The sequence below is a fragment of the Bombus vancouverensis genome, chromosome 4, assembly GCF_051014615.1.
Source record: "Bombus vancouverensis nearcticus chromosome 4, iyBomVanc1_principal, whole genome shotgun sequence".
In the NCBI taxonomy this organism is placed as follows: Eukaryota; Metazoa; Arthropoda; class Insecta; order Hymenoptera; family Apidae; genus Bombus; species Bombus vancouverensis.
The window spans coordinates 19,246,310-19,271,218 of NC_134914.1; the positions used below are offsets into that span (position 1 = coordinate 19,246,310).

At 41.2% G+C, this 24,909-nt stretch overlaps 1 protein-coding gene and 4 non-coding genes across 5 annotated transcripts; 1 reads left to right on the forward strand and 4 right to left on the reverse strand.

The window, feature by feature from the left end:
* Positions 1 to 984: 984 nt before the first annotated feature.
* On the forward strand, positions 985 to 9,501 carry serp (chitin deacetylase-like protein serp). The gene is made up of 5 exons (XM_033343015.2): positions 985 to 1,370; positions 5,623 to 6,021; positions 6,444 to 6,765; positions 7,080 to 7,379; positions 7,900 to 9,501. The coding sequence occupies exons 1-5, from the start codon at positions 1,322 to 1,324 to the stop codon at positions 8,426 to 8,428; spliced, it is 1,599 nt and encodes a 532-aa protein (XP_033198906.1). The 5' UTR covers positions 985 to 1,321; the 3' UTR covers positions 8,429 to 9,501.
* A 4,637-nt stretch (positions 9,502 to 14,138) lies between these two features.
* On the reverse strand, positions 14,139 to 14,233 carry TRNAY-GUA (transfer RNA tyrosine (anticodon GUA)). Its single transcript has 2 exons — positions 14,197 to 14,233; positions 14,139 to 14,174 (listed from the first exon to the last, which is right to left on the reverse strand). It is a non-coding gene; the product is annotated as a tRNA-Tyr (tRNA).
* A 395-nt stretch (positions 14,234 to 14,628) lies between these two features.
* TRNAY-GUA (transfer RNA tyrosine (anticodon GUA)) lies at positions 14,629 to 14,727 on the reverse strand. The gene is made up of 2 exons: positions 14,691 to 14,727; positions 14,629 to 14,664 (listed from the first exon to the last, which is right to left on the reverse strand). It is a non-coding gene; the product is annotated as a tRNA-Tyr (tRNA).
* An 89-nt stretch (positions 14,728 to 14,816) lies between these two features.
* Positions 14,817 to 14,920, reverse strand: TRNAY-GUA (transfer RNA tyrosine (anticodon GUA)). Its single transcript has 2 exons — positions 14,884 to 14,920; positions 14,817 to 14,852 (listed from the first exon to the last, which is right to left on the reverse strand). It is a non-coding gene; the product is annotated as a tRNA-Tyr (tRNA).
* Positions 14,921 to 15,009: 89 nt separating this feature from the next.
* On the reverse strand, positions 15,010 to 15,111 carry TRNAY-GUA (transfer RNA tyrosine (anticodon GUA)). Its single transcript has 2 exons — positions 15,075 to 15,111; positions 15,010 to 15,045 (listed from the first exon to the last, which is right to left on the reverse strand). It is a non-coding gene; the product is annotated as a tRNA-Tyr (tRNA).
* Positions 15,112 to 24,909: the final 9,798 nt, after the last annotated feature.

Consider the following 24,909-nt stretch of genomic DNA (forward strand, 5'->3'; position numbering starts at 1 on the left):
CGTTCGTTCGAAAATAACAACCTCTGAATCTTACAAACTATGCATTTTGCTGAAATTTTATTTCTACTCGAAACGGTGTACTCGTGAATCATACTATTTTACAACAACGTTCCAAACGATAAACACCGTATTGATCCGGCGATTTTATCGCTCAAGATCGTTAAACTCGCGAATATGCCGAGAGTCGAAGTTGCTGCAATTCGCTGTAGGGAATCGCGACCGTGAATTTAAAGCGATCAAACCGAAGGCAGTTTCGAGACTTTCGACTCGTACGATACGAACGATGGTCTTGTAGTTTGGGTAATTTGATGAATTTTATGTAAACGGTTGATAACGAATCGTATGCAAGATCGAAGAGATAAAACTTTCAAGCGTTTACTTTACGATCATTTATGTCATTTCGACTAGCTTGAAATATAAAACGCATCGAACGCGTTGTACGTATAAAAATATACGAAACACGCGTGAATTTCTTTATCAAGAATAAAATCATCCTACCCTTTTATTCGTCGCTTTGTAAATAAGATGGTTGTGAAACTCTTGAGGAGTAACATATACGGTAAATGTACCACCAGCTACAAGCATCAGGACATTTTACTCGTTGTATCTACCGGAAAAGATGCAAAGAAAAATTTTACTTTATTTATTATTGTATATCTCACGAGATAGGAGTAAAGTAAGAAATTTACGATAAAATATCTAGAAAATACCTAGAAAATATAAAATATCAGTAGGCGTAGTAGCACTTACGTCCGGCAGTGCACCTACCCTCGTTCCCCCGATTCGACGCATCGTCCACACGACCCACGGGTTAAGTTAAGGCTTGTTGTCTTCTAGGTGAGACACTCCTACGCCACTGCATCCTGGGGAGCAGGAGCGAGGCAACGATTGTCGGATCGACGCAGAACAGCAACGATCGAAGAGCAGGAAAGAGGGGGCCCAACAGGGTACAACGTGGTGGTGGAAATATAAGGCGCGACGAGTGGCGGGCCTCGGTCAGTCCGTTAGTGGTACCTACGCCTTCAAGGTCCGCGTCCTTGAAGCGAACACACTCGTTCTCGATCTACCTGAGAGAGTAGCCAAAGATCTCAGGGCGCCCGCGAGCGCTGTTCCTCGATCTCGACTTCTTTTCCGGAAGTGGTGCCGGGAAACTCGCGAGCTCTTCGTTCGAATACCCAAAACGGCCCCCGTCTGATCATCCCATCGTCGAATTCGACACGAGTGAAACACAGGCCAGTAGGACGCGTGGATAAGTCAGAGTCTCGTGAGTCACGGAACCTCCATCGGGAACCGGAAGCGCCGTTCCTTCCGTTGGACGAGGATGAGGTCCTCGCTGGTGCTGCTGTTCCTGGCAGCCATCGTTCTCGCCGGTGAGTAAGGAATTCGGTGACTTTCACAGCCTGAACAGAACAGATCAGTGTGCCGATCGTCAGAGATCGAACGAATTACGGATGAAAGGAACGGTTAGTGTTACCATAAAGACGATTCTAACGTTGGATCGTTAACGAGGTTCGAGAGAATCGTGTAGGAGGGTAGTCTGTCATAGAATATGGCAGCGAGTGGGAACATGGTGGCAGGCGTGATTCGAATTCGTGCGGGAATTTTCAATATGGAATTGAATTTTACCCTCTGTCCTTCCCTCTACGAGTCAATGTTTTCTTCCTTGGACATTGTACCAAGACACGTCGCCTTTTTAGTAACAATTTTCACTTGGAAACTAGCCACGGTCTTCGTAATCGTACTATATAAAACAAACGTTGAGACAGACCACGTTGCACCACGTTAGAAGTCCTTTAGCTGGTTCATTCTTTCGACCGTTGCGCCATAAGCTTCTCGAGCTACTTACACGCGAACAATAGAATCGGCGTTCTTTCAAATTAGTCTCCAATTTCTTTAAGCGACGGACTAAAGTCAGAGTAGACGGTAGTAGCAAAAGTCGACTGAAAATCATCGCGTGAAATTAAAAATTAAGGCGAACCGTTTAAACGGGAGCGCACGTGAGTCTCGAAATGGCGACAGGCGGCAATGTTCGCGAGCCGTGTCCACTGCCCCTCCTCCGCCCCCTGTGGCGCTGTTTTCCTCGTTCGGAAATAGCGGACGGTGGACGCTTTCGAAGAATCGGCGGTTTGGACGGTGGAAATCGGACGGAATACGATTCTGGCGGTCGACGGAGACGACAGGTTGCATAAGAGATTAGAGCGTGAAAGCCTCTGGTTCTACTCGGTCCCGGATGGGTGACGTCACTGCCGTGCCCTGAAAAATACACGGGGTGGGGGGGCGCAACTTTCCCCGTTTGTCGCGGCGCTATGCGATGCCGACATGACACCAGCCCGCGGGACCAACGGGGCTCAAACGATTTAACGTGTTGGTCCTTTAGCCAAACTTTGCTTTTCGATGTATCTGTATACGGTGGTTGTCAACTTTGCATTCTTTGACAATTCTTCGGAATATTTTCAGATATTATTTTACGCGATTTTGGATGTTAAGACTTTCGATCGATTTAACCGAGTTAATCGATGCTTTACGCAGCCTCAGTTTTTGACTTTCGAAAGTATCTGTATCTCTTGTAATTTCAAATATCCACACGTTTCACCGTGTTTCACTCTTTCGTACCAATTTTTCATTTCGAAAGCTTCTGCATGTAATTTGTCTTGTGAAAGGTTTTGCAGGCGTTTAAGTTTAAATGGTTTTTAACGCTGATCTTTAGCTCTGAAAATAACTGTAGATTGCTCGATGCTTGGCAAAGCCCTATGGTTACTTCAACGTTGGTATATTCGATTCTAAGTGATTTTTCAGAGTCAGCGTTTTGCTTCGAAAATGTCTGTAACGTATCTTGCTGTTATGCTTAAAATCTTGTAGGTATTTTAACATAAATACGATAGAAATTTATTGGTTTAAATATATGAATTTGTTTGACTTTAAACGAGTTTAAATTTAGTGTGGATCTTTTCAAACCTTTGAACGTCGATATTTCCTTCGAGCCGGTTTTTCAATCGATTTTCAGACGTGAAAGTTTATAGATGACAAGGCTTTTGAAAAGCTCGATACACGGCTTAATGTACATTCTCTTTGAAAGAATATCCACGTTACGAACGTAGATAGACCCGCGACTTTGAAATCGGCTACGGAATAGTATTAGCTTGCGAAGGAAGTGAAAGAACGATAGATCGACGTTTGAAAGTTTATGACACCCAGAAAGAGGTCGTTATAGAGCCATAGAACAGGATGGATCGTTGAATTTGAAGCTACTTGTAGAATTCTCGGTTTTCAAGGAGATCCAGTGATTAGGCTTCGTTGGATCTGTAACCTGCTGACTTCGTACTTTCTTCGGCTCGTTGCTTCGCGACTTGACATACAACTCTTTAAAATTCCTCAAGAATTTCACTTTCCATCGCCTCTTTTTACATAGAATCTCGATCCTTGGTAATCTAATTTTATATTCAAACATTGCTCGTTCCTTTTACATTAAATCCAAGGACTGTAAAATTCGTTATTCTTAAACTCTACTTGAAATCACTTCTTTTCAAGCGCTCCAAATCCAAATCACTTTCCATCCAGCAGTTCTTGCTTCAATAATACTATTTTACACTAATGAACTTCCTACTTGGTAAAACCAATCGCCTTTCTTCATCGCGCAACTTCTAGAGAAAGATTCCACTTTCTCTCGAAAAGGTAGCCGGTTGAATTAGCATCCTTCCGATTACACTCCATTATACTTTACCGACTGACCTTTCCAAAATTAATGGGGCAATGGACTCGGAAACAACTTTTACGAGAACTACACCGAACAAAGACTCGATCGCTATAATTGGACGTTTGTGCCTATTTGTACGAATTTTTCAACTACGATATACATATACAGGGTGGTTGGTAACTGGTGGTATAAGTGGAAAGGGGGTGGTTCTATGCGAAAAAAGAAGTCGAAAATATAGAATAAAAATTTTTTCTTTTTTTTCTTTTTTTTTTTAATTTTTCCATCGAGACAACGATCTACAATGAGATCCGTTATAACGAGACGCGATAAAGTGCACGCGTGCCGAGCGAAAATTCAAAGTCGATTTTCTTGAAAACAAAGCCTCGAACGAAAAATTTGTATTCTGTATTTTCGACTTCTTTTTTCGCGTACAATCACCCTCTTTTCTCTTGTACTACCAGTTACCAACCACCCTGTATATATAAGTTTGAGTCTATATAGGTCATATTATCGTAACATTGCATCATTGCTAAGAAAAAGATTTCGCCTACTAAGGGTTGATCGACCTAATGAATTCTATGCATTCGGGGTATGAAAAGGACGCGAAATCGTTAATAAAACACGCTAATAAAACACGCTAATAAAACAATGTCGTTGGAAAGGCGCGAGACAGCTTTCTCCGTTCGTTGCTTTGATATAAAATTAACGCGGGGCCGAAACTGCAAATAGAGGAAAGCAACGCGTGTTTCCCCGTATATTAAAAATCAGCCGTTTCTGCTTCCACTTTCTCGAGCGGAGCGCGTTTCCGCTCGTTCGACCAAGAACCATCTCGAAACGAAAACAATGCCACACGTCGTGAATTTCCAAAGCACTCGCAGTTTCCCTTTTTAAACGAACATATAAAAGCACTCGACGCGAAAGGAGTTATATATTTCTGTTAGAAAAGAGAGTCTACAAATATAAATAGGTACGAAAGATGTATTTTATAAAACAGCATTCGCAAATGGCTTACATAAGCGAGATAAATATTGGCAAAATCGTATATTCGTAACTCTTACGTAATTTATAGTATTGATTTTCTACTTCCGCCTCTACTAAACGTAAGAAATCGAACGTTGGCGAGAATTGGTAGTAGTGTACTCTGATGGTTGCTCGGTAAAATAGGTAAAAAGAAAAAAGAAAGAAGGAGAAAAAAAGGAAATTATAGTTTGTGCTAATCGCTTGCCTTTGATCCATCTGACGAAAGACGATGATTCTGTCAATTGGTAAATAAATAATCATAAGCCAACGTTGTATTGTGACGTCAATTTCACACTTTCCATAATCTCACCGCTGATAGGTATCTTCGCTGTTACGCAATCGTACGTATATGTATGCGTCTCGAAATTTCACCGAAGAAATCCGAGTGTCGTTTAGAAGTTTTATGTAAACGTTTTTATTCCTGACAACTTTATATTTAACTTTAAATAATTCACTAATATCGGCAAAGAAGTCATTATATTAGCAATAAATCACATATATGAAAGATAATGTTATATCGTTATTGCATCTCTTATGAAATCTTCGCTAGTATCGATCTTCTTGACACTGGTCGTTAACTATCGATCGCTACAGTATACATGTAATCTACATCGACGAAGTGAAAATGTAAGATACCCGAAGAGGTGTGTGACGATATAGAAAATTATATATGCAGATGTGTATATATTTTACAAAAACTAATTCAAATTCTTAGAAATACACTCTTGCAAACGTATAAACTGTATTGTACTAATTTGCTGTAATAGGAATCGATCGTTGTAATTATTCTGGTACTTTCAATATCAAATCCTCGTAACTATCATTCCGTCGATACGGTAAATACGATACTTGTAAATACAAATAGAATACACATTGCCCTAAAGACGACACGAACCACTTAATTTTAGAAGGCTCGAATCGCGTGAAGCGACAGGAGGAGAAGAAAGAAGAGAGCTTCGAAAGCGAGATCTGCAAGGACAAGGATGCGGGCGAATGGTTCAGATTGGTGGCGGGAGAGGGTGACAACTGTCGTGACGTGATTCAGTGCACCAGTTCGGGTCTTCAAGCCATCAGGTGTCCCGCGGGACTGTATTTCGATATCGATAAACAGACCTGCGACTGGAAAGACTCGGTGAACAACTGCAAACTGAAGAACAAAGAAAGAAAAGCGAAACCTCTGCTTTACACCGAGGAACCGCTCTGTCAAGATGGCTTCCTCGCTTGCGGCGACGGCTCTTGCATCGAGAGAGGTCTTTTCTGTAACGGGGAAAAGGATTGCGCTGACGGATCCGACGAGAATATTTGCGGTGAGTATGAAATAGAGAAACTTTGCTCGATCGTTTTGGCAAATTTCATAACTGGAAATTCTATTCGTTATTCGTTCTTTCGACGATCACCTCCCGAAGGTGAAAATTGGAAACTTAATGCATAGTGAAAACTACGTAAATTAGCGAGATTCGATTTTATCGACGCATCGGGGTAGCCTACTTTCGTTCGCAAAAACACTGTTCGTCTTTCTTTTTCGAAATGATTTTAAACGAAGATCAACGAGATTCAATTGTGTCGACACGTGTGAATAATTTACGTTCCCTTTGACACGAACAACGAAGACCATGACAGGGACGGATGACGAGTTTCGTTGCTGTTAATTTCGTCATCCTTCGTCGAGGCGACTTGAAATAAAGATTTTCGAGTAAAAGGGGCTATTGCGGGTTCGCGAAAATTACAGATATGGACAACGACCCGAACAGAGCGCCACCCTGTGACCCTACAGTCTGCGTTCTACCCGATTGCTTCTGTTCCGAGGACGGTACCACGATCCCCGGAGATCTACCTCCCAAGGACGTACCGCAGATGATCACTATCACGTTCGATGATGCCATCAATAACAATAATATCGGACTGTACAAAGAGATCTTCAACGGAAAACGCAAGAACCCAAACGGTTGCGAAATCAAGGCCAGCTTCTTCGTCTCGCACAAGTACACCAACTACTCGGCTGTCCAGGAAATGCACAGGAAAGGACACGAGATCGCCGTTCACTCTATCTCGTAAGCAAACACTTGTGAAAAACAAATTAATCTCTCCTTATTCTTTTCGAGTATTTTTCAACCTGGCTCGAGCGTTCAGCTTTAACCACGACTTTTGCTACGAGTTTATACTTTGGTTGTAATACACGGAACGTTCGATTCTTGACGATCTACGTACCGTTCGATCTTAAGAAGATGCACTTTCGAAATAAAATTGCGGTAAAGATAACGACGATAATATAGACTCTGAAATTCAATTTTTTGTGGTTTAAGTTGTTTTAGCAGCCGATCCTTAAAGTCGGCGTTAATCGCGCGATGAACGTTTGTGTTTCAAGTCACAACGACGACGAACGTTTCTGGTCAGACGCGACGGTGGACGATTGGGCTAAAGAAATGGCTGGTATGAGGATCATCGCGGAGAAATTCGCTAATTTAACGGACAACAGCGTGGTCGGTGTGAGGGCTCCGTATCTCAGAGTCGGTGGAAACAATCAGTTCACGATGATGGAAGAACAAGCATTCCTTTACGATTCCACCATCACCGCGGCCTTGAACAACCCACCGCTATGGCCTTACACGATGTACTTCAGAATGCCGCACCGTTGCCATGGAAACCTTCAACACTGTCCAACGAGGTAACCTAATTTTAAAGTAGAAAAGCGAATTACTTTAATCTGATTAAAAACTTCGCGCTTCGATGATTACGCTAATACAATTCTGTCGCAAGCTGGTATTAGTAGTGGCTCGAGGTAATTGATCCAATTATCTGCTATATGCATCTTGCACCAAGAACGCTTGTAGCTTAAACATATCGATATATATTGACGTGTTTAATATCGAATAACGTTTAATTTAATATATATATTGCTGTCAGTGAATGCTACATCCCACAACGAATTCCATTAAAAGTAGCAACCTATCTATTTCCGTCTATCTACATGCCCCATTAACCTAATCTTTGGTACGTTCTATACCAATAGCGAGAGCGGATTCGTAGCATGAAAATATCAAAATATTTTGTGCAAGAAGCGTCACCTTTTATGTGAACTGTATCACTTCGAACGAAGCAGCTACGTCTTCGCCTGAAATGCCAGGGATAGTAGCGGCTCGATTCAATCCCTCCATCGTCAATCGAGCATCGACTTTTTTGCGTAGGTCGCACGCAGTCTGGGAGATGGTGATGAACGAGTTGGACCGCCGCGAAGACCCACAGAACGACGAATACCTTCCCGGTTGCGCCATGGTAGACTCGTGCAGCAACATCCTAACCGGCGACCAATTCTACAATTTCCTAAACCACAACTTTGACCGACATTACGAACAAAACCGCGCTCCCTTGGGCCTCTACTTCCACGCAGCCTGGCTGAAGAACAATCCCGAATTCTTGGACGCGTTCCTTTATTGGATCGACGAGATCCTGTCCAACCACAACGACGTTTACTTCGTGACGATGACCCAAGTGATCCAGTGGATCCAGAATCCTCGCACGATAACAGAATCGAAGAGTTTCGAGCCGTGGAAGGAGAAGTGTATCGTGGACGGGCCTCCCGCTTGTTGGGTTCCCCACACCTGCAAACTCACCTCGAAAGAGGTTCCTGGAGAGACCATCAACCTTCAGACCTGCGTACGTTGCCCGAATAACTATCCATGGGTGAACGATCCGACCGGTGACGGGTTCTTCTAAGGCCACAGTGTCGCGTTCCTCCTTCTCGTCTAAGTCAAACCCTCTGATTCTCCTCTTGCCTGTCGTTTTGGGCGTTCACCTTTGATCTTTCTTCGATCCCTCTCATTCTCGTCCTGCCATTGGTCGATTATCCTTCACGAGTTTCACGGTGGACGTGGGGTCGTCGGCGACGTTTTCGATCGGGGAACACGGTCGGGTGGGCTTTCACGAAGATTACTTCCGTTACGAGATACAGGGTAGTTGTATAAAATTTTTAACGGAGCCTTTTGCTAGACTGTTTTTAGAGGAACAGTTATTAACAGAGGATGTAACAGAAAGGGGCTCGAAGACGTGATTGTCGATAAAGATGAGAATCGAGCTCTCCCGATCGGTTCGTCGACGAAAACCGTCCATCAATCACGTCACCAACGATCTGTGATAATTTTCATGCGGCTCGAGATTCAGCGACCAGGACGACGAACGCAACGACGAACGCGACAACGAACGCGACGACGAACGCGACGACGAACGCGACGACGAACGCGACGACGAACGACGATACAGCGAACTATTCTTTTTCTCTATTTTCTCTCCCATTTCTCTCCCATTTCTCTCCCAAACCCACGACGATTTCATCCTGGCCTCCACGAAACCTGACCTGGAGAGAAACGACGCGATCGTAACGCGAACACGACGTAAAAAAGGAAAAGTAAAACAAAACAAGGATTATTATCATCGTGTGTAATATATGAACGCGTGTCTCAGCCTGTCCCTGAAAAAAAGACGGATCCCTGACACATGGACGGAGGACACGACGGATTTAGCTGGGAGGTCGGGCTGCGGTTGTCCTGTTGACCCCAGGAAAAATGAAAATAAAAATCGATGATCCCTCAGCGACCGCCAGAACTCCCTGTCACAAAATGGCGGACACCCTTATTTTTAAAGGGTTAGCCAAACTTTTATATATATATATAAATAACTATATATATATATATAAATATAAAATATCGTGTATGTATATTTTTTAAAGCTAAGTAATAATTATCAATTTTACGTTCTCGATGGAATCTTTAATAAAAGAGAAACCGGCGGAATACGAGAGTCTCTCATTCACATTTCCCATCCCCTTTCAATAGGAATTTCTCGAGGAAAGTGGAACGGGTTCGAAGTATCGCGACACGAGTTTACAAAGTTCGAAGACCTTTCGTCGTTCTTCTCTGGGTCGATGACCCGATTTTCCAACTACAGTTTCTATTCATTAACATCGAAGTTATCGGCGAGTAAATTATAAAATCTGTCGTAAAAATTGAAACGAAATATATAGAAAGAAACGCATAGTTTGGGAAAAATTTAGCTACAAATTTTTTAAAAGATTATAAACATCAGCGGAAATGCATCGCCGTAAACCTATAAAATGTCTACCTATACATTGGTACAAATTGATAATTTCAGCGTTAATGATCGATAACCAAACTCGTTATTTGGCTAATGGAAGGCTTGTCAAAGTTACGAACGTTTATGTTCTAGCTTTCAGCATTAAATTGCCTTTAGACCATAAAATGATACTAAAGAAGTTATAAGAAGATATTTATTACGCCAATCTCTCTTTTCATCTCTCTTTCGTTTAATCTCTCTCTTGAATCGAATCCGAAGGTACCTTCTTCTAATAAAAACCACTCGATGAAGCTTCCACTCTGATTGATCGTAAATTTTTATATCGATCTTTTAAAATCTCTACGAGTCTTACGTTCGACGTGTCGAGCCATTCGAACTGCAATAATAAAACACGCCTACCTCGAATCGAGGAGAAAATCCCCGGTTTCGAATCGGGCGAAATCGAGGCGAAATACGAGGGTGGTTAAGATCAAGGCCGGTCTGGCAAATTCGCCGGGTTAATTACGAAATCGAGCAAGCCCGTTCTTCGTTATTGAAAATTGGAACGGCGCGTACGTGGTCCGCATCGAAGAGGAGAGGTGACAGGCTTAAACGTTCTGGCCGAGAAAACGACGACTGCATTCTTCTGGCTTGTAGGTCGAACGCGAGAAAGGACCTTTCCAGCTTGCTAGCGCCGCGAAATTCTCTTTGCTCGTAGTCTAACGCCCATAATGGCCGCTCAAGGTCTGTCGCTTGGAACCATTTATTGTTAGCGACGTTTGTTAAGTTTATTACTACCTGGAAAACTGAGACGAATCTCTGATTCATTGGTTAAAATACTCCAAGAAATTTTACTTTCTTCAATTACTCGATTAGGTCCGTGCATGTCAAATATCGTTTTACATAATAAAATTCTAATTGCATTTACTTGAATTTAATCGATACGTTCCACGTAACTCGACGTACTTTTTCAGAGATTATCTTGTTTCGCTATTCGACACTTGTAAGAGCTATCACTTTTAGAATTCAGAGTCTTGGAACGAAACTGTTTTAATTTCTTCATTCGCGAGCCCCTTTAAAACAATGTACGCGTTAAAAAATTACTCGGGCGATGTAGGAGACGTTTTTACACTTCTCTAAATTCTAACTTTACGTTTTCATCTCTATGGTACTTTTCCGAAATTTAAGCTCACGTAAGAAAATCACAGGAATACTCTAATTATACATTAATATATTTTAGTTTATTTAGTTAGTTATAAATCTCCTTCACCGAATATACTGTTTTATAGTAAATTTCTTCTTCTTCGATATACTCGATAGTTAACGATGGGATAAAATTGAACGAGTGATATCGGCGCAGCAAATTCAAACTTCAAAGGAGCCTCGTTTCACACGCATCGACTTAATCGTTACAAGGCGCGTGATCGTAATTTCGAATCAGTGTTCCAGGTGAAGATGTACTTTTACGGTTGCAAAGCATGAAACCCGAACGCAATCGTCGTGGATCGTAAAAGCAAAACGGCTGTTAATCACACAGTAGCAAGGAAGCCAGTTGTGCAACGACGATGAACGGAAATTACAGTGATTAACGAATAGCTCGTTCGCTTGATCGATTGCTATAAGTCATCGTAAAACGATGGGAAAGATAAAGATGTATATTTGCAGGATTATTGAACATAAAGCGAAAGAATTTCGTTATTTTCCAGTTTGGAAAAGGAGGAGACGCTACACGATGCGCGAGAGAGAAAATCGCACTGTAGCCTCGTGAAATACCAACAGGCCGACGATCGGTGAGTCGAGGCGACGCGTTTGCATTCCGATTCAGCCTTTCTTTCGTCGTTGATTCTACGTCGTTTCCATTCCGAAACCGATCCAGCCGATCGTTTCGTTACGTTTGGTCGTATTTTGGTTCAGGAAAACGAATCCTTCGACCACCGAGGATGTTCCATTCTTTTCCGGTCGAACGTTTGCGTAGAATTTTGGAGGTTTACAAATTCTAAAGATTTAAAGAACTAGAAATTTCAGAGCCGCGAAATGGAAGATAGCTATAATAGGATCGATAACGCGCTAGAGTTTATCGACGATTGCGAGGACGCAATGCAGAATCGTTTAATTAGTTTCCAGCGTATCGAGGGAGTCGTTTGCACCCACATTCTGCGGGGGCAATCAGCGGATGTCGCAATTAAATTCCGGTATCCCGGTCGTATAAATCTATGGAAGATGTGCTTATTTTAGCGTTTGGTTAATCTCCGATTTTAAAACCTATCCTCGAAACATCGTAGATGTTATATACGATTTAATATGCACAACTTTATCATTTGGAAGCAAAGTTACAGCTAAAGTGGAACCATAGTGCAAGTGCAGTTTACTTTCGTTATATCTGATGCATAGTTCATAGTCGCGTATCTTTGCTTCTTGGGATAAATAAATTCCTCGTTTACGTCGCTTCTTCTTTCAACTTCTCGTATAGGTATAACGACGTCTCTCTCGAGAAACTTTATATTCTATCCAATCAGACGCATTTATTATTTTTATTCGCAGCGCTTTCCATCGTAACTCAAGGGTATTTTCAAAGTGCGCGATCCACGAGCGAACGTTGGATCGTCGGTGGAGCGTTTCCTCCTTCATTGACTCCGGGAACAAGCCTCCTTCGATGGAATGCACACGAGCCAAAGTGATAAACACCGTTTAAGAATCGCCACGAGTTTGCCGGTAGTCGGTCTGAAAATCTCGCGTGTAAGCGAAAGTAGAGAAAGCTGTGTATCTCGATGCCGTGGCAAGGCCGTCCCTCTGGCTTGGACTCCTTCGATACGGAGGATGCCGGCCGTATCATGCAGGAATCTCGTTAGCATTCTTCCGTGCTGTTCTCGAAGACACGTACGATTGAAAACATAAATAGAAACGTGCAAATAGAGCTGTATGAAATTGTGCAAGATCACGCACAGGTAAAAGCTTTTTTCACGGTGTATTCGACAAAGCGACACGTCAGGATAAGAACGTCAGACGTTCGTTTTAGGGAAATGGAAACAGAGACATCGAAGGGCATGAACTTGGGAAGTAGAACGAACCAGGAATAGGTATGCGTAAAGCGTCCGCTTTAAGAAAGCAGCAGCATGAATATTTAAAGAGTCCTACGAAAGTGAAAAGTTCGAAGCTAGTTTCTTAAGAGAGACAGGATCCCAAAGATTCTCGAGTTTAACTTTGTCATCAAAGTAGACGATCTCCTTGACATTTCAATTTTGACCCGATTTCTCCATCGATTCACCACGATATCTTATCTGATCGATACGCGACGCTCGTATTCACGGGCACAATGACGTTTGTTCGCTTGACCTTGAAATATCGCGTTTTACGCCATTAATCTCGGTAACGCCGATAAAGATCGAGAGTCGTTCATCGACGACGATCCCTAAGCAAACTTCTCCAATGATTAATATAATAATTAATTTTCTTCGAAAGGCGAATCGTCCAACTGGAGGCGCCACAGGTTTCGACTCGCCATTTGAAAGTCAACGACAGCGATATCAGAAATTCCACGTCACAGACTTTTGACTGTCGTTGGTACGGCGCGCCTTCGAAGAAATGATACTCGGTGAAATTGACTTCTATTAGGTCAGTGGGCGATGGAAGTCGAATACCGTCGCTCGATTATTTGTCTCGATTTTTTCTCTTCTCGTAAGCCACGCAACGTTAATTGAAATTCTTCTTCTGCAGGTGAGAGAGGTGGTGTACGGTGTCGATCGGAGGCGATTGAATTTTCTCAGCGGCACGACGTTTCACTCGCTGTTATTTGTTATGATCGCTACACGATCTTAATCTTGTACGAAGTTACACGTTTCGAGGAGATTTAGGAAAAGTGTGTTACGCCTGATTTGTGAGATCTGAAATTTGATCTTCGATTTCACTATCCGCTTGTATACTGCTTGAGAGAATTAGATGAATGTAACTAACGAGATAAAAAATACATTATCTACATATATTTTTTTATCTGTTGGCCGAAGAAACATTTATAATTATGAAATTGAAGATTGCCAATGATGATAAACCAATCTCTGAGCTAGGTCAGTTTTAGTTCATGCAAATGTAATCATAACATTATAATCTATGTGTTTAAAAAATGCAATTATTCGTCTAAATATAGGAGATATTTACAAACGAAGAATCGACTCGTCTTCTCTAATCTACCAGTTAAAAAAGATGGTCTGTGAATATCTCTTTGTTGGTGAGCTTTTTTCGAGCGAAACAAATGAAATAAACATTTCTTAAAAGTATGAAAAACAATTTTATAACGCTATTCAGGAAGTTGTAACGATAGATTAATAAGAAATTGTGTGTTTAAAAATATAAAAATATATATTCCTTCGAGCCGGATTCGAACCAGCGACCTATGGATATCTCTGAATATACATTAACCGCTACAGTCCACCGCTCTACCAACTGAGCTATCGAAGGGATGTGATGAAACGTGCTTAAATAATGCTATTAATAGTTACGTATTATATATCAATGATTTTAATTAATTTTTCTGTAAAATATAACGTTAAAAATTATATAATAACGTAAGTTATTACATAATAATACATATATTTCAAAAAATATCGAAATCGTAACGTTTTCCAACAGAATAACATTCGATTAAATTGACTCGACAAAATAATCGTTCCTTTGAGCCACATTTGAAATAACAATCTATGGATACCCTTTTTAACTATTCCACTTACACTCAGATCAACTACAGTTCACCGTTCTATACTAAACGAGTTATTACAATGGGTTATAACCATTTTTACCCTTCTGAGATTCAGAAACTTATCTTACATTTTTTAAATAATATTTTGCAAAAATATTCCTTCGAGCCGGATTTGAACCAGCGACCTATGGATGTCTCTTTCTTTTCATCGCGAACCAACTACAGTCCACCGCTCTACCAACTGAGCTATCGAAGGGACTGTGTATACCTTTACATTTCCCGTTCATGTTCCGACCAAATTGCTCGAATTGTTTGATCGAAGAAGCTTTGTTTTACAAAAAATATTCCTTCGAGCCGGATTCGAACCAGCGACCTATGGATGTCTCTCTTTTCACCGCATTAGTCGAACCAACTACAGTCCACCGCTCTACCAACTGAGCTATCGAAGGGGTTGTATGTACATTTACATTTCCCGTTCATGTTCCGACCAAATTGCTCGAATCGTTTGGTGGAAGAAACTTCATTCTACAAAAAATATTCCTTCGAGCCGGATTCGAACCAGCGACCTATGGATATCTCTCCTCTTCTGGAACGCTTCAACAACTACAGTCCACCGCTCTACCAACTGAGCTATCGAAGGCCTGCAATCATCAGCTTCTCCGTGATACATGACCATTATTCAAACCATTTGCTACCGAAGCGTCAAAGAGAAAGGAACTTCTGAGAGCGTTCGACAAGGTAAAAACCTCTTCGAGCCGGATTTGACCTATGGATGTCTTTTCCAAGATACGAGATCGAATCGTTGCATACTGTTCTATGCTAATACGGTTTATTTTCATTCGAAGATCACACAGAAAGAGCGTGATAGATTCATCTTTGTCGATTTTCTCGATATCATCTGTTTTTAATGATATGCTTTTAACATGCGTTTAAAAAATAGTATGTTCGCACGAGACAGTCGAAAAGCAAAGTAACTGGTTAGTTTTCAATAACTTGTCCAATGATACAATTTGTCTAAATGTCCAAAACAGTTTGTAAAAGGCCCAAGGGATAACAAGAGATAATCGAACCTCTTGTAAGTCAAATCGATCGACTTTATTTCTTTTTAATTTTACGATATCATTACACATGCCCGGTTCTTAAGAATCAGATGACTTACTTCTAATAAGATCATCCGAAATCCTTCCATTCATCCAATTCGCGAAACCAAAGAATTACCAAAATTTCTCATATCGATTTTCACGATCAACAAGCGACGAAAAATCGCGATCAAATCACTCGACGGATCGCATTATTCACCGTGGTTGTTGAATATCACGGCGCACGATCGGCACAGCGGGCGGAAATCGGCCGCAGGCCCGTTAACGTCGTTTCTTCGACGCGTTCCGGTGCAGGACGCGTTTAATGAAACTGCGACGACGTAACGCATAATAATAAATCGTGTATTTCGTTACCGGAGTTACGGTATCGTTACGGCTGGCCGAACAAAAATTCCCTCCGTTCGATGCGATTCCCTTCGTCCCGCGGTTTGACGACAAATAAATCGCTCGAAACGGCGGCGATCAACAGCTAGGGGAAAATTCACTCAATGGAAAGTGATTACGCAGATCGACGTTTTCCCCATCTAGAAAACCTGCCTCTCGATTCAGCCGATACTCAATCACGTATATACGTGGATCGTACGTGTGTTTCCATCGTTGACAGCTACGACGATAGCAAACGTTACCATCGTGGTTTCCACTCTACCCGATCGTTTGCGATCATTGTCCCGTCACGGTTGAGTTATTGAATAGGTTTGGAATTGGGAATTCGTAGTGTTTCTATGACAAGTTAATAAATTTCGTGGTACATGAAAATGCGCGACTGGAATTTATGTATTTTGAAATTTAACGCGCCAATGGACTGCTCGGATTTGTCAAACCTGCACAATTCGTAGTTTTCTGAAAATTTGGAAAATGCCTGTTGTGAGATATCGCGCATATCGGTACCTGTTAACCAGCGTACATAATTTAACTAGTTTTTAACGGCTCTGTTTCTACGCGTCCTGTTTTTAAACAAACGACAGTTGTGTTTCAGCACAGCGCTAGTGAAATTACAAATTGTTTTACACCACACGCACAGAATGGACAGTTTACTGTTGCGCATGTTCGAATACTTTCGTGCGCCAGTGTAGTCGCGTACAGATCAATTGAACTCTACTTAACGCTATGTCGTTTTCTTTAAGCATAGACGCATTCACGACGAACGACCTACGTGTTTTTTCACGCGAACTCGATAAAAGTAGTTGGCATCGAGTTTGCCTTCTGACATGAGGTGAACGAGTTTCACGAGAAGGGAACAGAGGAACCTTCGGTCCAAAATCGTCCGCGGGAACGTGGAAAGTCGTCGACCCCGAGGGAGGGAGCTCATCGTGCGTAAAATCGGAACTGATCCGTGAAACGAAAAATCCTCTGACCCATTTTCAAGTATCGTTCGCTTGAATCGACCGCTCGAATTCACGTTGCATTGTCCTCGAGGTATGCACCACGCCTCTTTGAAACGCGCACGCGCATTCCTCTGCCTCTCTTTGCAACTGCAAGTTCGTCAAACTGAAATAAATGCGATTTAAATAAATAATGGAGTTAAGTTACATATCCACTTGTACATCTTAATGAAATCAATTCGTCGTACATTGTACTTATCAAAAGTATTCGATCTTCACAAGGTGATTGTTAATCTGAAAACGAGTAGTTGCAGGTTTCGGAGGTCTGACTGTACCTTTTTCGATGTTCGAACGAGTCGAATCCCTCTCAAGCAAGCGATTATTCGAATCACGAAAGTCACTGCCACTTCATCGGGTCGTTATAAGGGAAATTCTACAGAATTCTACGCAATAATCATATGAATTTTAGTTCAATGTTCGTCCTTATAATTATTCGCGAACGATAGTCGAGAAAGATGAGAAATTTCTAGTAAGTTAATACTTTTGCGAACCACTGTACTTATTTGAATCATGTTGGTTAACTTAAATCCTTCGTCGATCGTTTGATCGATTCTCGATGATGTTTCCGGTACGAAAGTTTCTGGTCGTCCTTAAACGTGGGCAGCCTCGAAGATCGCGTGATCGATCGAATAAGGTCTCGTCCTCGAGATACCTTCACTGTCAGGATCATGGGGACGCGAAAAGAGGGACAAGGCGGCCAGTTGTCTGATTCTAAGCGTCTTTTTGTTTGTCGGTGCATTTCGCTCCCGATGTCGGCGTAATCACGGTGAAAGGAATGGAAGCTGTCGCAGGAAGTGGTGTAATTGCGTTTCTATAGGCGCGATAGAGTATCTCAACTATGCGATACCATAAACGAAACGTTGACCAAGAAGACGTAAACGAAAGGCGAGATATGGAATGACGTTATGACGGTAAAAGCGGCAAATTTACTAAATTTATATACTCACTGATCGACGTAGGTATACATTTACGTAAGATTCTAGCAAAAGGAGCGATCAGATAATTTAAATAAACTTTGTAGAGTCGTTGACGCGTGCGAATTCTCTCCTTGCGTCTATATTTTTATAAACGACTACCTCGAAATTAATCTTTATTATAATATCGTACCAGGGACAGACTGCCCATTTGAAGGGACTTTAGGAATTTAATTAATGAACTAAAAATAGAAGGCCGGTGATTTCGGTAATCTCCCGGAAATATTTAAGCCTTAGTCCGTCTCTTCATCGTATCAATAACGTGTCGATAATTTGTAATATTAAACCTATAATTAATCGTTTGTTTGCTTGCGATGGACGTACGTGGAAACTACGTTAGCAAAATTGGAATTCTTGGCATTGAGATGTATTTTTGTACGTTCATATTTGTTAATTCGATACGTAGGTATTCTTCGATTCTAGAGAGAAAAGAAAGGGAAATGATTTCTTGATACTACGTTCGAAGAAGTAGCAGAAAGATCGAGAGTGTCACTTTCAACTTTCAACTCTTCTCCGTAATAGCCCGTCCTTTCCGTGGCGAGTATCTTTTTATATTCTTTCCTCCTGCACGCTGTCGAAGATGTAACGGGATACCCACGTGCGTTGCGACATTATCGCGTCATTATCCGTAGAGGAATCTCAGTCCCTACACGAAACGCATAATTTTCTAATTCCAAAAAATTGGATAACCGATCGGAAGGTGGGTTGTGTAATTTCGAGAATCGTTTATTGGTGTGAAAGTTTTTAAATGAAAGTGCTGGCGAATTAACCCGCCGCATCTTACCTTTTCTATTATATTATCATTTATATGGTATTTATGTAATTAATATATAATGCCAATAAAGATTGAGATATAAAATAAGAAAAAGGATTGAGAGATTTTTGAAGGAATAATCTCGTTATCGGGAGACCGCGTGACTCGGATTTATTATCACTTTCACTGGGTGCACGAAGTATAACCTCGTTGATAGCGAAGAAGACAAGGCGGAGGAGGCACGCGCACGCCAAAAATTATCGCACGTATGTACGTAATTATAGCAGATTAATTATGCGACCTCGGACGAAGCTTTCACTGAAAACTGACTGGTTTCGTGTGTGTCTTTTTCCTTGTCTTTCAATATATCGATTCTTTCTACTTAAACGTGCTTGGCGTTCTTTCTAGTATTTTGAAGATTGTATATGAAAAGCCTTGAACTTTAGAATCAAATCATCTGAATTGCAGACGCAGACGTGGAATCTTCGATCGAATGTTGAGTCGAGTCGAGACGAGACGAGACCGTCTAAAAATTTCTTCTCCGAATATATCGACCTGTCGAAACTGTCAGAATATTTCTTACATCGCTGCGAGAACAACGTGCACTCGTCGATATTATTTACAAATCGTATAGCCCGAAGCAAATAGAGGAAAGGCAAATAGAAGGATACTTTAACTCGTTGCAAGACGTAAGTACTTACGTATCTCCTGTACGGCCGTTTATCACGGTATTCGGTTTGCAAAAAGTCGTTTAAATGCGGATAAACAAGATACGCGTCGGTGCAACAAACTTTTGCACAGAATCTTTTAACACACAAAAATATAGGGCAGTTCTTTATCTTATGAACTTGACGTTACAGTTCTCATAATTTACGATTTTACGTCGAACGATAGGATGTGTCCTAATACTTACGAATGGAAGCTTACAAGCGTATTACAGGCGAATGGTTCTAAAAATAGATTAAATCGACTGGTTTCTATTCATTCTCAATTTCACCGTCGCACACATTTCCGATTAAAAAATGACCTTATGAACGAGTCGATCACCTTCTCCCTTTTCGAAGAAGCTCTACTCTACATTGAAAAAGTAATGTTCCGCACGGAAAGCGATTTATCATCGGTTTGCCTGCAAAATCCGAAAGAGCAGCACAGCTCGCGAGATCGCGGTGTTTACGAGAATCCTTGTGACTGGCCAGTGGGGGCAGTGTGTAACGGAACACGTTGCAAAACCGTGGTCGTTCCGTAATGCGGGGTCATTCTCATGTTTAATGCACGCGAGTGGATCCGTAGACGGATAATGCTGCGACGACGCGCGTATCCAGCCGCCTCGGTTTTGGATTACGTGACGTTTGACAGCGAAAGTTAACCGTGGTTGGCCTCAGGCTGCCGTGCAACACGAAAACGTTCGTTTCTCGACCTCTCCGCGGGATGAACCAGCCGGATGAATCGGGAATATTAAACGACCACCGTTCCTGCCTTCGGCAGATGCTCTTGCAATCTTGAATCGCTTTATTTCCTACATTTATCGCAGAGTTTATGTATCGTTGATATTAATTTAATGATCAATTAACGTTAGAACCGTCGATTCGTGCATTTAAACATATACATATATCGAATGTTTCAGGACCGAACGATTGCTCAAGTTAAATGGAAAACCGACTTTACATTTTTGGCTACCTTTTCTTTACCTTGAAGACGAACAGCGTAATCGAATGTTCCCATTTGGGTGCCCCACCCTGTACAACCAGCATTGCGTAACGTCGATGACGCTGCAGGTTAACAGTATGCTAATTTTGAAAGATTACGTTTCTACAAATAAGAACCGATTATCGACTGTGATTTCATTATACCTTGATAACTTTCTTCTACGCGACTCAACGATCTTATGCGTTTCAGTCATAACGAAACGAATACAACTTGATTTAAACAGGCGAATAAATAAATACACGTAAAGATCAGTCGGCTTATAAACTTCATCGTTACGAGCATGCTCTGAATAACGTTGTATCGTTGTAATCGTTACTGCTCCATAGAATAGAACGAGATAGTTGTATCGAAACAGAGAGAGAGAGAGAGAGAGAGACAGGGGAGCGTAATTGGCTTGGATACAAAGCAATATCCGAGAGAGAGTTTCGCTACTACTGTTTGAAATGCAAATAAACTTTGTCGATAGTAAGAGAGAGAAAGAGAGAGATAAAGAGATTTTTTGACTGCTAATCGATAATTGCGAATATGTATAAAGGTAAAAGTTTGCGTCGAGTTTCGTTCTCTGTTTGAACACACAAAGCGAGGCTTGTTTTCGAGAGGAACCAGCGGCTGTTCGTTGCGTTGAAATTTGTAATCATTATTCTTTCGGGTTTATTTAAAGGAGAGTCGAGTCGAGGCTTGCATCGATCCACGCGTTATGTCTCCATTGCCGTCGACCTTCCTCCCTCGGATACATACGATTTCAATTTTTGGAATAAATAATCAAGGTGATGACGACCTTGGACAATCGCATCGCACACTAAAGCGCGTACCTTGAGCTCGATTACATTCGAATCAATGCCATCGATAATTTTATAGAAAAAAACGATAAAAACGATGAAATAGGAAAACGTTCTATTGTTCCTTCTGTCGAGTACATTTACAAAAATTGGCTGTCTAATATGAGCGATAGATAGAACCTTCTTGCGTATAATAATTTATCAACTAGTAATAGGTATGTGCGTGGAATGCGAGAATTTTGCAAGTAGACGTAGCATAGAGGAGAGCATTAACGAAGAGGCCAAGAACAATGACACAAGGAAATGACAAAAACACAAGACACAAATAAAAAAGTTCCATCTGTAATTTATTGGTACATGTAGTTTAAACGAGAGAAATAATCGCGAAATACTCTTCCAAAGCAGATTGAGAAACCGTGATGCGTAAATTGGCATAAACGCAATCGGCTCGTAAAATTGTCAGTGGATGATCATCTCGAAAAGAATCTGTAAGGTCCGGTGGAAGCTGTTTTTGGCGTTTAAAGTCGTTTGTCAAGGGCAAGGTCGACTTTCCTGGGTTCAGTCTACGCGAGCACGATCGTTGCGAGACAAATGGGCGTGTGCACGTGGTTCTGCAACGATCTCTCGATGCTCGCTCTGGACGATCGCGATCGTGGTCCGCGGACGAGCCGAGTGAAAGTGACAAGAACAAGGTCGTTCGCGTTACAAAATCGAGAATTTCTCGAAAACGGCTCGGCGCCGACGAGGAAAAACACGTTACGCAAGCATCGCGGAATGAAAACCGCTAATACGGTAAAGTGCTCGTTATTGAAACGATCCGGTTGTTAGAGACTACGCGCCCGATTAGCTACAATTAACAGAGAAAGTAACGACAAACAAACGCGTATCACGTCTGTTGTTTGTACCTTCGATGTGTCGTTGCAAGTTGACATCGACACAGGGGCGATTTTACGAAGATCAGAAAAGTGTAACCTTTTTAAATCTATTGGGTTGTCCGAAAAGTGTCTCTCATTTTATGAGGAAGTAATAGACGTACAACGTTTTCTGTTTTATATTATTTCGTCGAATTGCGTACGATCCATTTTGTTCCGTTGAGATAAACACCGCGACATTTCACAGACTTGGTGTCACGTTTGTACGAAGGTGCACTATTGTAAAACACACGTTTGCGAAAGAAAGATACTTTATTTAAGATGGTATATTTAATTAACGTTAACTTGTATTTAACTAATATTACGATTACCGACAGACAAGCTATAAAATTCGTAGCAGGGAAATTATGAAATACTTGATTTCGCTCGTACGATTAATGTTCGCTGAGAACGCGCTGAATATTAAAATCGCGTCGAAGAAAACGAGCAGAGTCCTTTTACCTACGAAAGGTTCGAAATTCCTTTAATTACCAGACGATTCGGATGATGCTACTAGGTTCTAGAGCGTGTCATTGAGTTTCTCCCGGATTTCCACGTGACATCGCACAACATTTCTTGGCGAAAGCGTGGAAAACAAATATACATAGAGTATGTACTTTCGTGCAATGTGCTGCTTCTATTACACCATGACCGTGATTCAACCAACTTTGCATAATTATACGTTTATCCATCGTGCGGAATTATCTCAACAGCTAATCGACACAGGATCGGAATATCGGTTGGAGAATTCGAAATCGACGCGAGATTATATCGAGGTAAGGGAAATGTTTGGGGTAGGGGTGCGAATAGAGTCGCGAGGCGAACATCCTCGAGTTAAACGACTTTGACGAAGGGTCGTTAGTCGAACATGAGCTCTCGCCCTGACTGCACGTTGGAAACCCAAATTGGCACGCGATCGCCTCGATCGATACGCAAAATTTCGTGCTTCGTTAATATCCACTGAAATCTAATTAGTTTCAGTTTACCTTAATAAATAGATAGCGTTTAATCGTAACGAATTACCCTGGCAAATTATATTTTAATTTTATTCAAACGTAAAAGCTGAGAGTAATAATTTAAACATTTCATTCGACGGTTTTTCAGGGATGAAAGCTTCTATTTGCTTTAAAACGTTCAATCCGTTTGAACGTAAGAGAATGCACTCGTATGACGTGTCTGAGTAAAATAGTATGCGTTTGGTGTCGTGTAACGTGTGAATAATATGCTTACCGCGGAGAAAGGTGCAAGAGCAATGTGAAACCTCCGGTGAGGGTTTCCGGGATGTCTTCGATTATGGCCGTGATTCGATATTCGGCAATCTGTGAACGATATTCGAAAGATATTCGACTAGAGCATCGTTTCGTCCAAAATAATACGATAAGTATACCGTCGTTTCTTTCTAGTCGTCTTATTATTCCTAAGGAGTTGGAAGAAACTTGTGCTTTTATTCTGCACGTAATCGTAATAACCGTTTCTGGGGTTTAACGGGTTGCGTTTCAATTGAAAATTGAAACTTAATAAAGACGAGTTAACATCACAAAAAAAATAGATAAAGGAAAAAGAATCCTTAAATAGAAAAATTATTCCGTCTAAGAGATCGATAATCTAAGTGCCAAGATCAATTCGATCGACAAACTCGATTAAACGATATTAAACATTTAAAAAATATCCAGGATTAACCATGACGATTTCATCTTCGTTTCTTAACCTTTAAATCGCAGAATATTTTAAAATCTTGTTCAAATATCGTGTAAAAAACAATGTCGACGAAAAGCAGTTTCTCTTCGTAAATCGTCCCAGCTAGTCGTCAGACATTTTTTAATAGACAAAAACTAACATTTCGAGGAACGAGAAAACGTCATCGCAAATGTTCCATTAGGGAATACCAAACTAGTGATCGCATACAGCGATGAACGAAAATAAATATTTTTTTGTCAAATCTCATATAAAGTTGGGAAATATATAATTTTTTTTTGTTCAATTATTTATGAAGTAAGATTATCGAGATTAAAATTTAAATATATCGTAAATCATTATCATCGATCGATTATTTTCTTGCATATCGTGATCATTCCTCGAACTTTTCGAATCGTCCGATACTTTTATTCGTCGCTGTATAAAGCCAACCGGAAATACAACAGAATTTTAAGTAGATTACGTGAGCGATAGGCCAGACACTAACAGTTAGTTCCTCGAAATGATTTGTTTTGTACCACTAGCGTCGAAACAACTGTCGTTGAAACGACTGTGGTCGTTGGAATCGTGATAAATTAATCGAAATGAACGTCATGTCGACGAATAACACCGGCAAAACAGGAACACATCGTGCGAGGACTCGTGAAATTGTTGGTTTTCGAGTGACCGTGACTTTAAAAGTACTTTTCCTTTGTCTTGGCTCGCGACACGTTTTATGGAGATCCAGCGTGCTACACGTGCCTCGAATTAAACATTCTCGTCGCCCGAAGCGAAAACAAAATGGTCGTAGAACTCTGTTTCTATCGAGCAATATGTATCGAGCCTATTTTACAAAGAAAAGGTATTCTAGTTGCAAACGTGACGTCGCGCGAAACACGACTATCGGCGTCACGTCGATCTCGATCGTGCTATCGAAGCATGGAATTCTTCGAACTCGACAAAGGCTCGAGATATCGCGATATGCGCTGATAAAAATGTTACACGATTTATTAACGCATACTGGTTTAGATTCTGCATTATTGTAGGATATGCCACATTGGAAAACATGAATTAAAGAACCTTATATTTAGGTGACTTGTGTAAGTTTGTAAGGATTTACAAAATACGTATATGTACGAATTAGTGACAAAGGAAGC

Excerpts from the sequence above, each read along its gene's own strand:
- serp (XM_033343015.2), top strand. The coding sequence starts at position 1,322 with ATGAGGTCCTCGCTGGTGCTGCTGTTCCTGGCAGCCATCGTTCTCGCC. Across the intron at positions 1,371-5,622 it reads GGCAGCCATCGTTCTCGCCG|AAGGCTCGAATCGCGTGAAG; the intron begins GTGAGTAAGGAA and ends ACTTAATTTTAG. Across the intron at positions 6,766-7,079 it reads ATCGCCGTTCACTCTATCTC|TCACAACGACGACGAACGTT; the intron begins GTAAGCAAACAC and ends TTGTGTTTCAAG.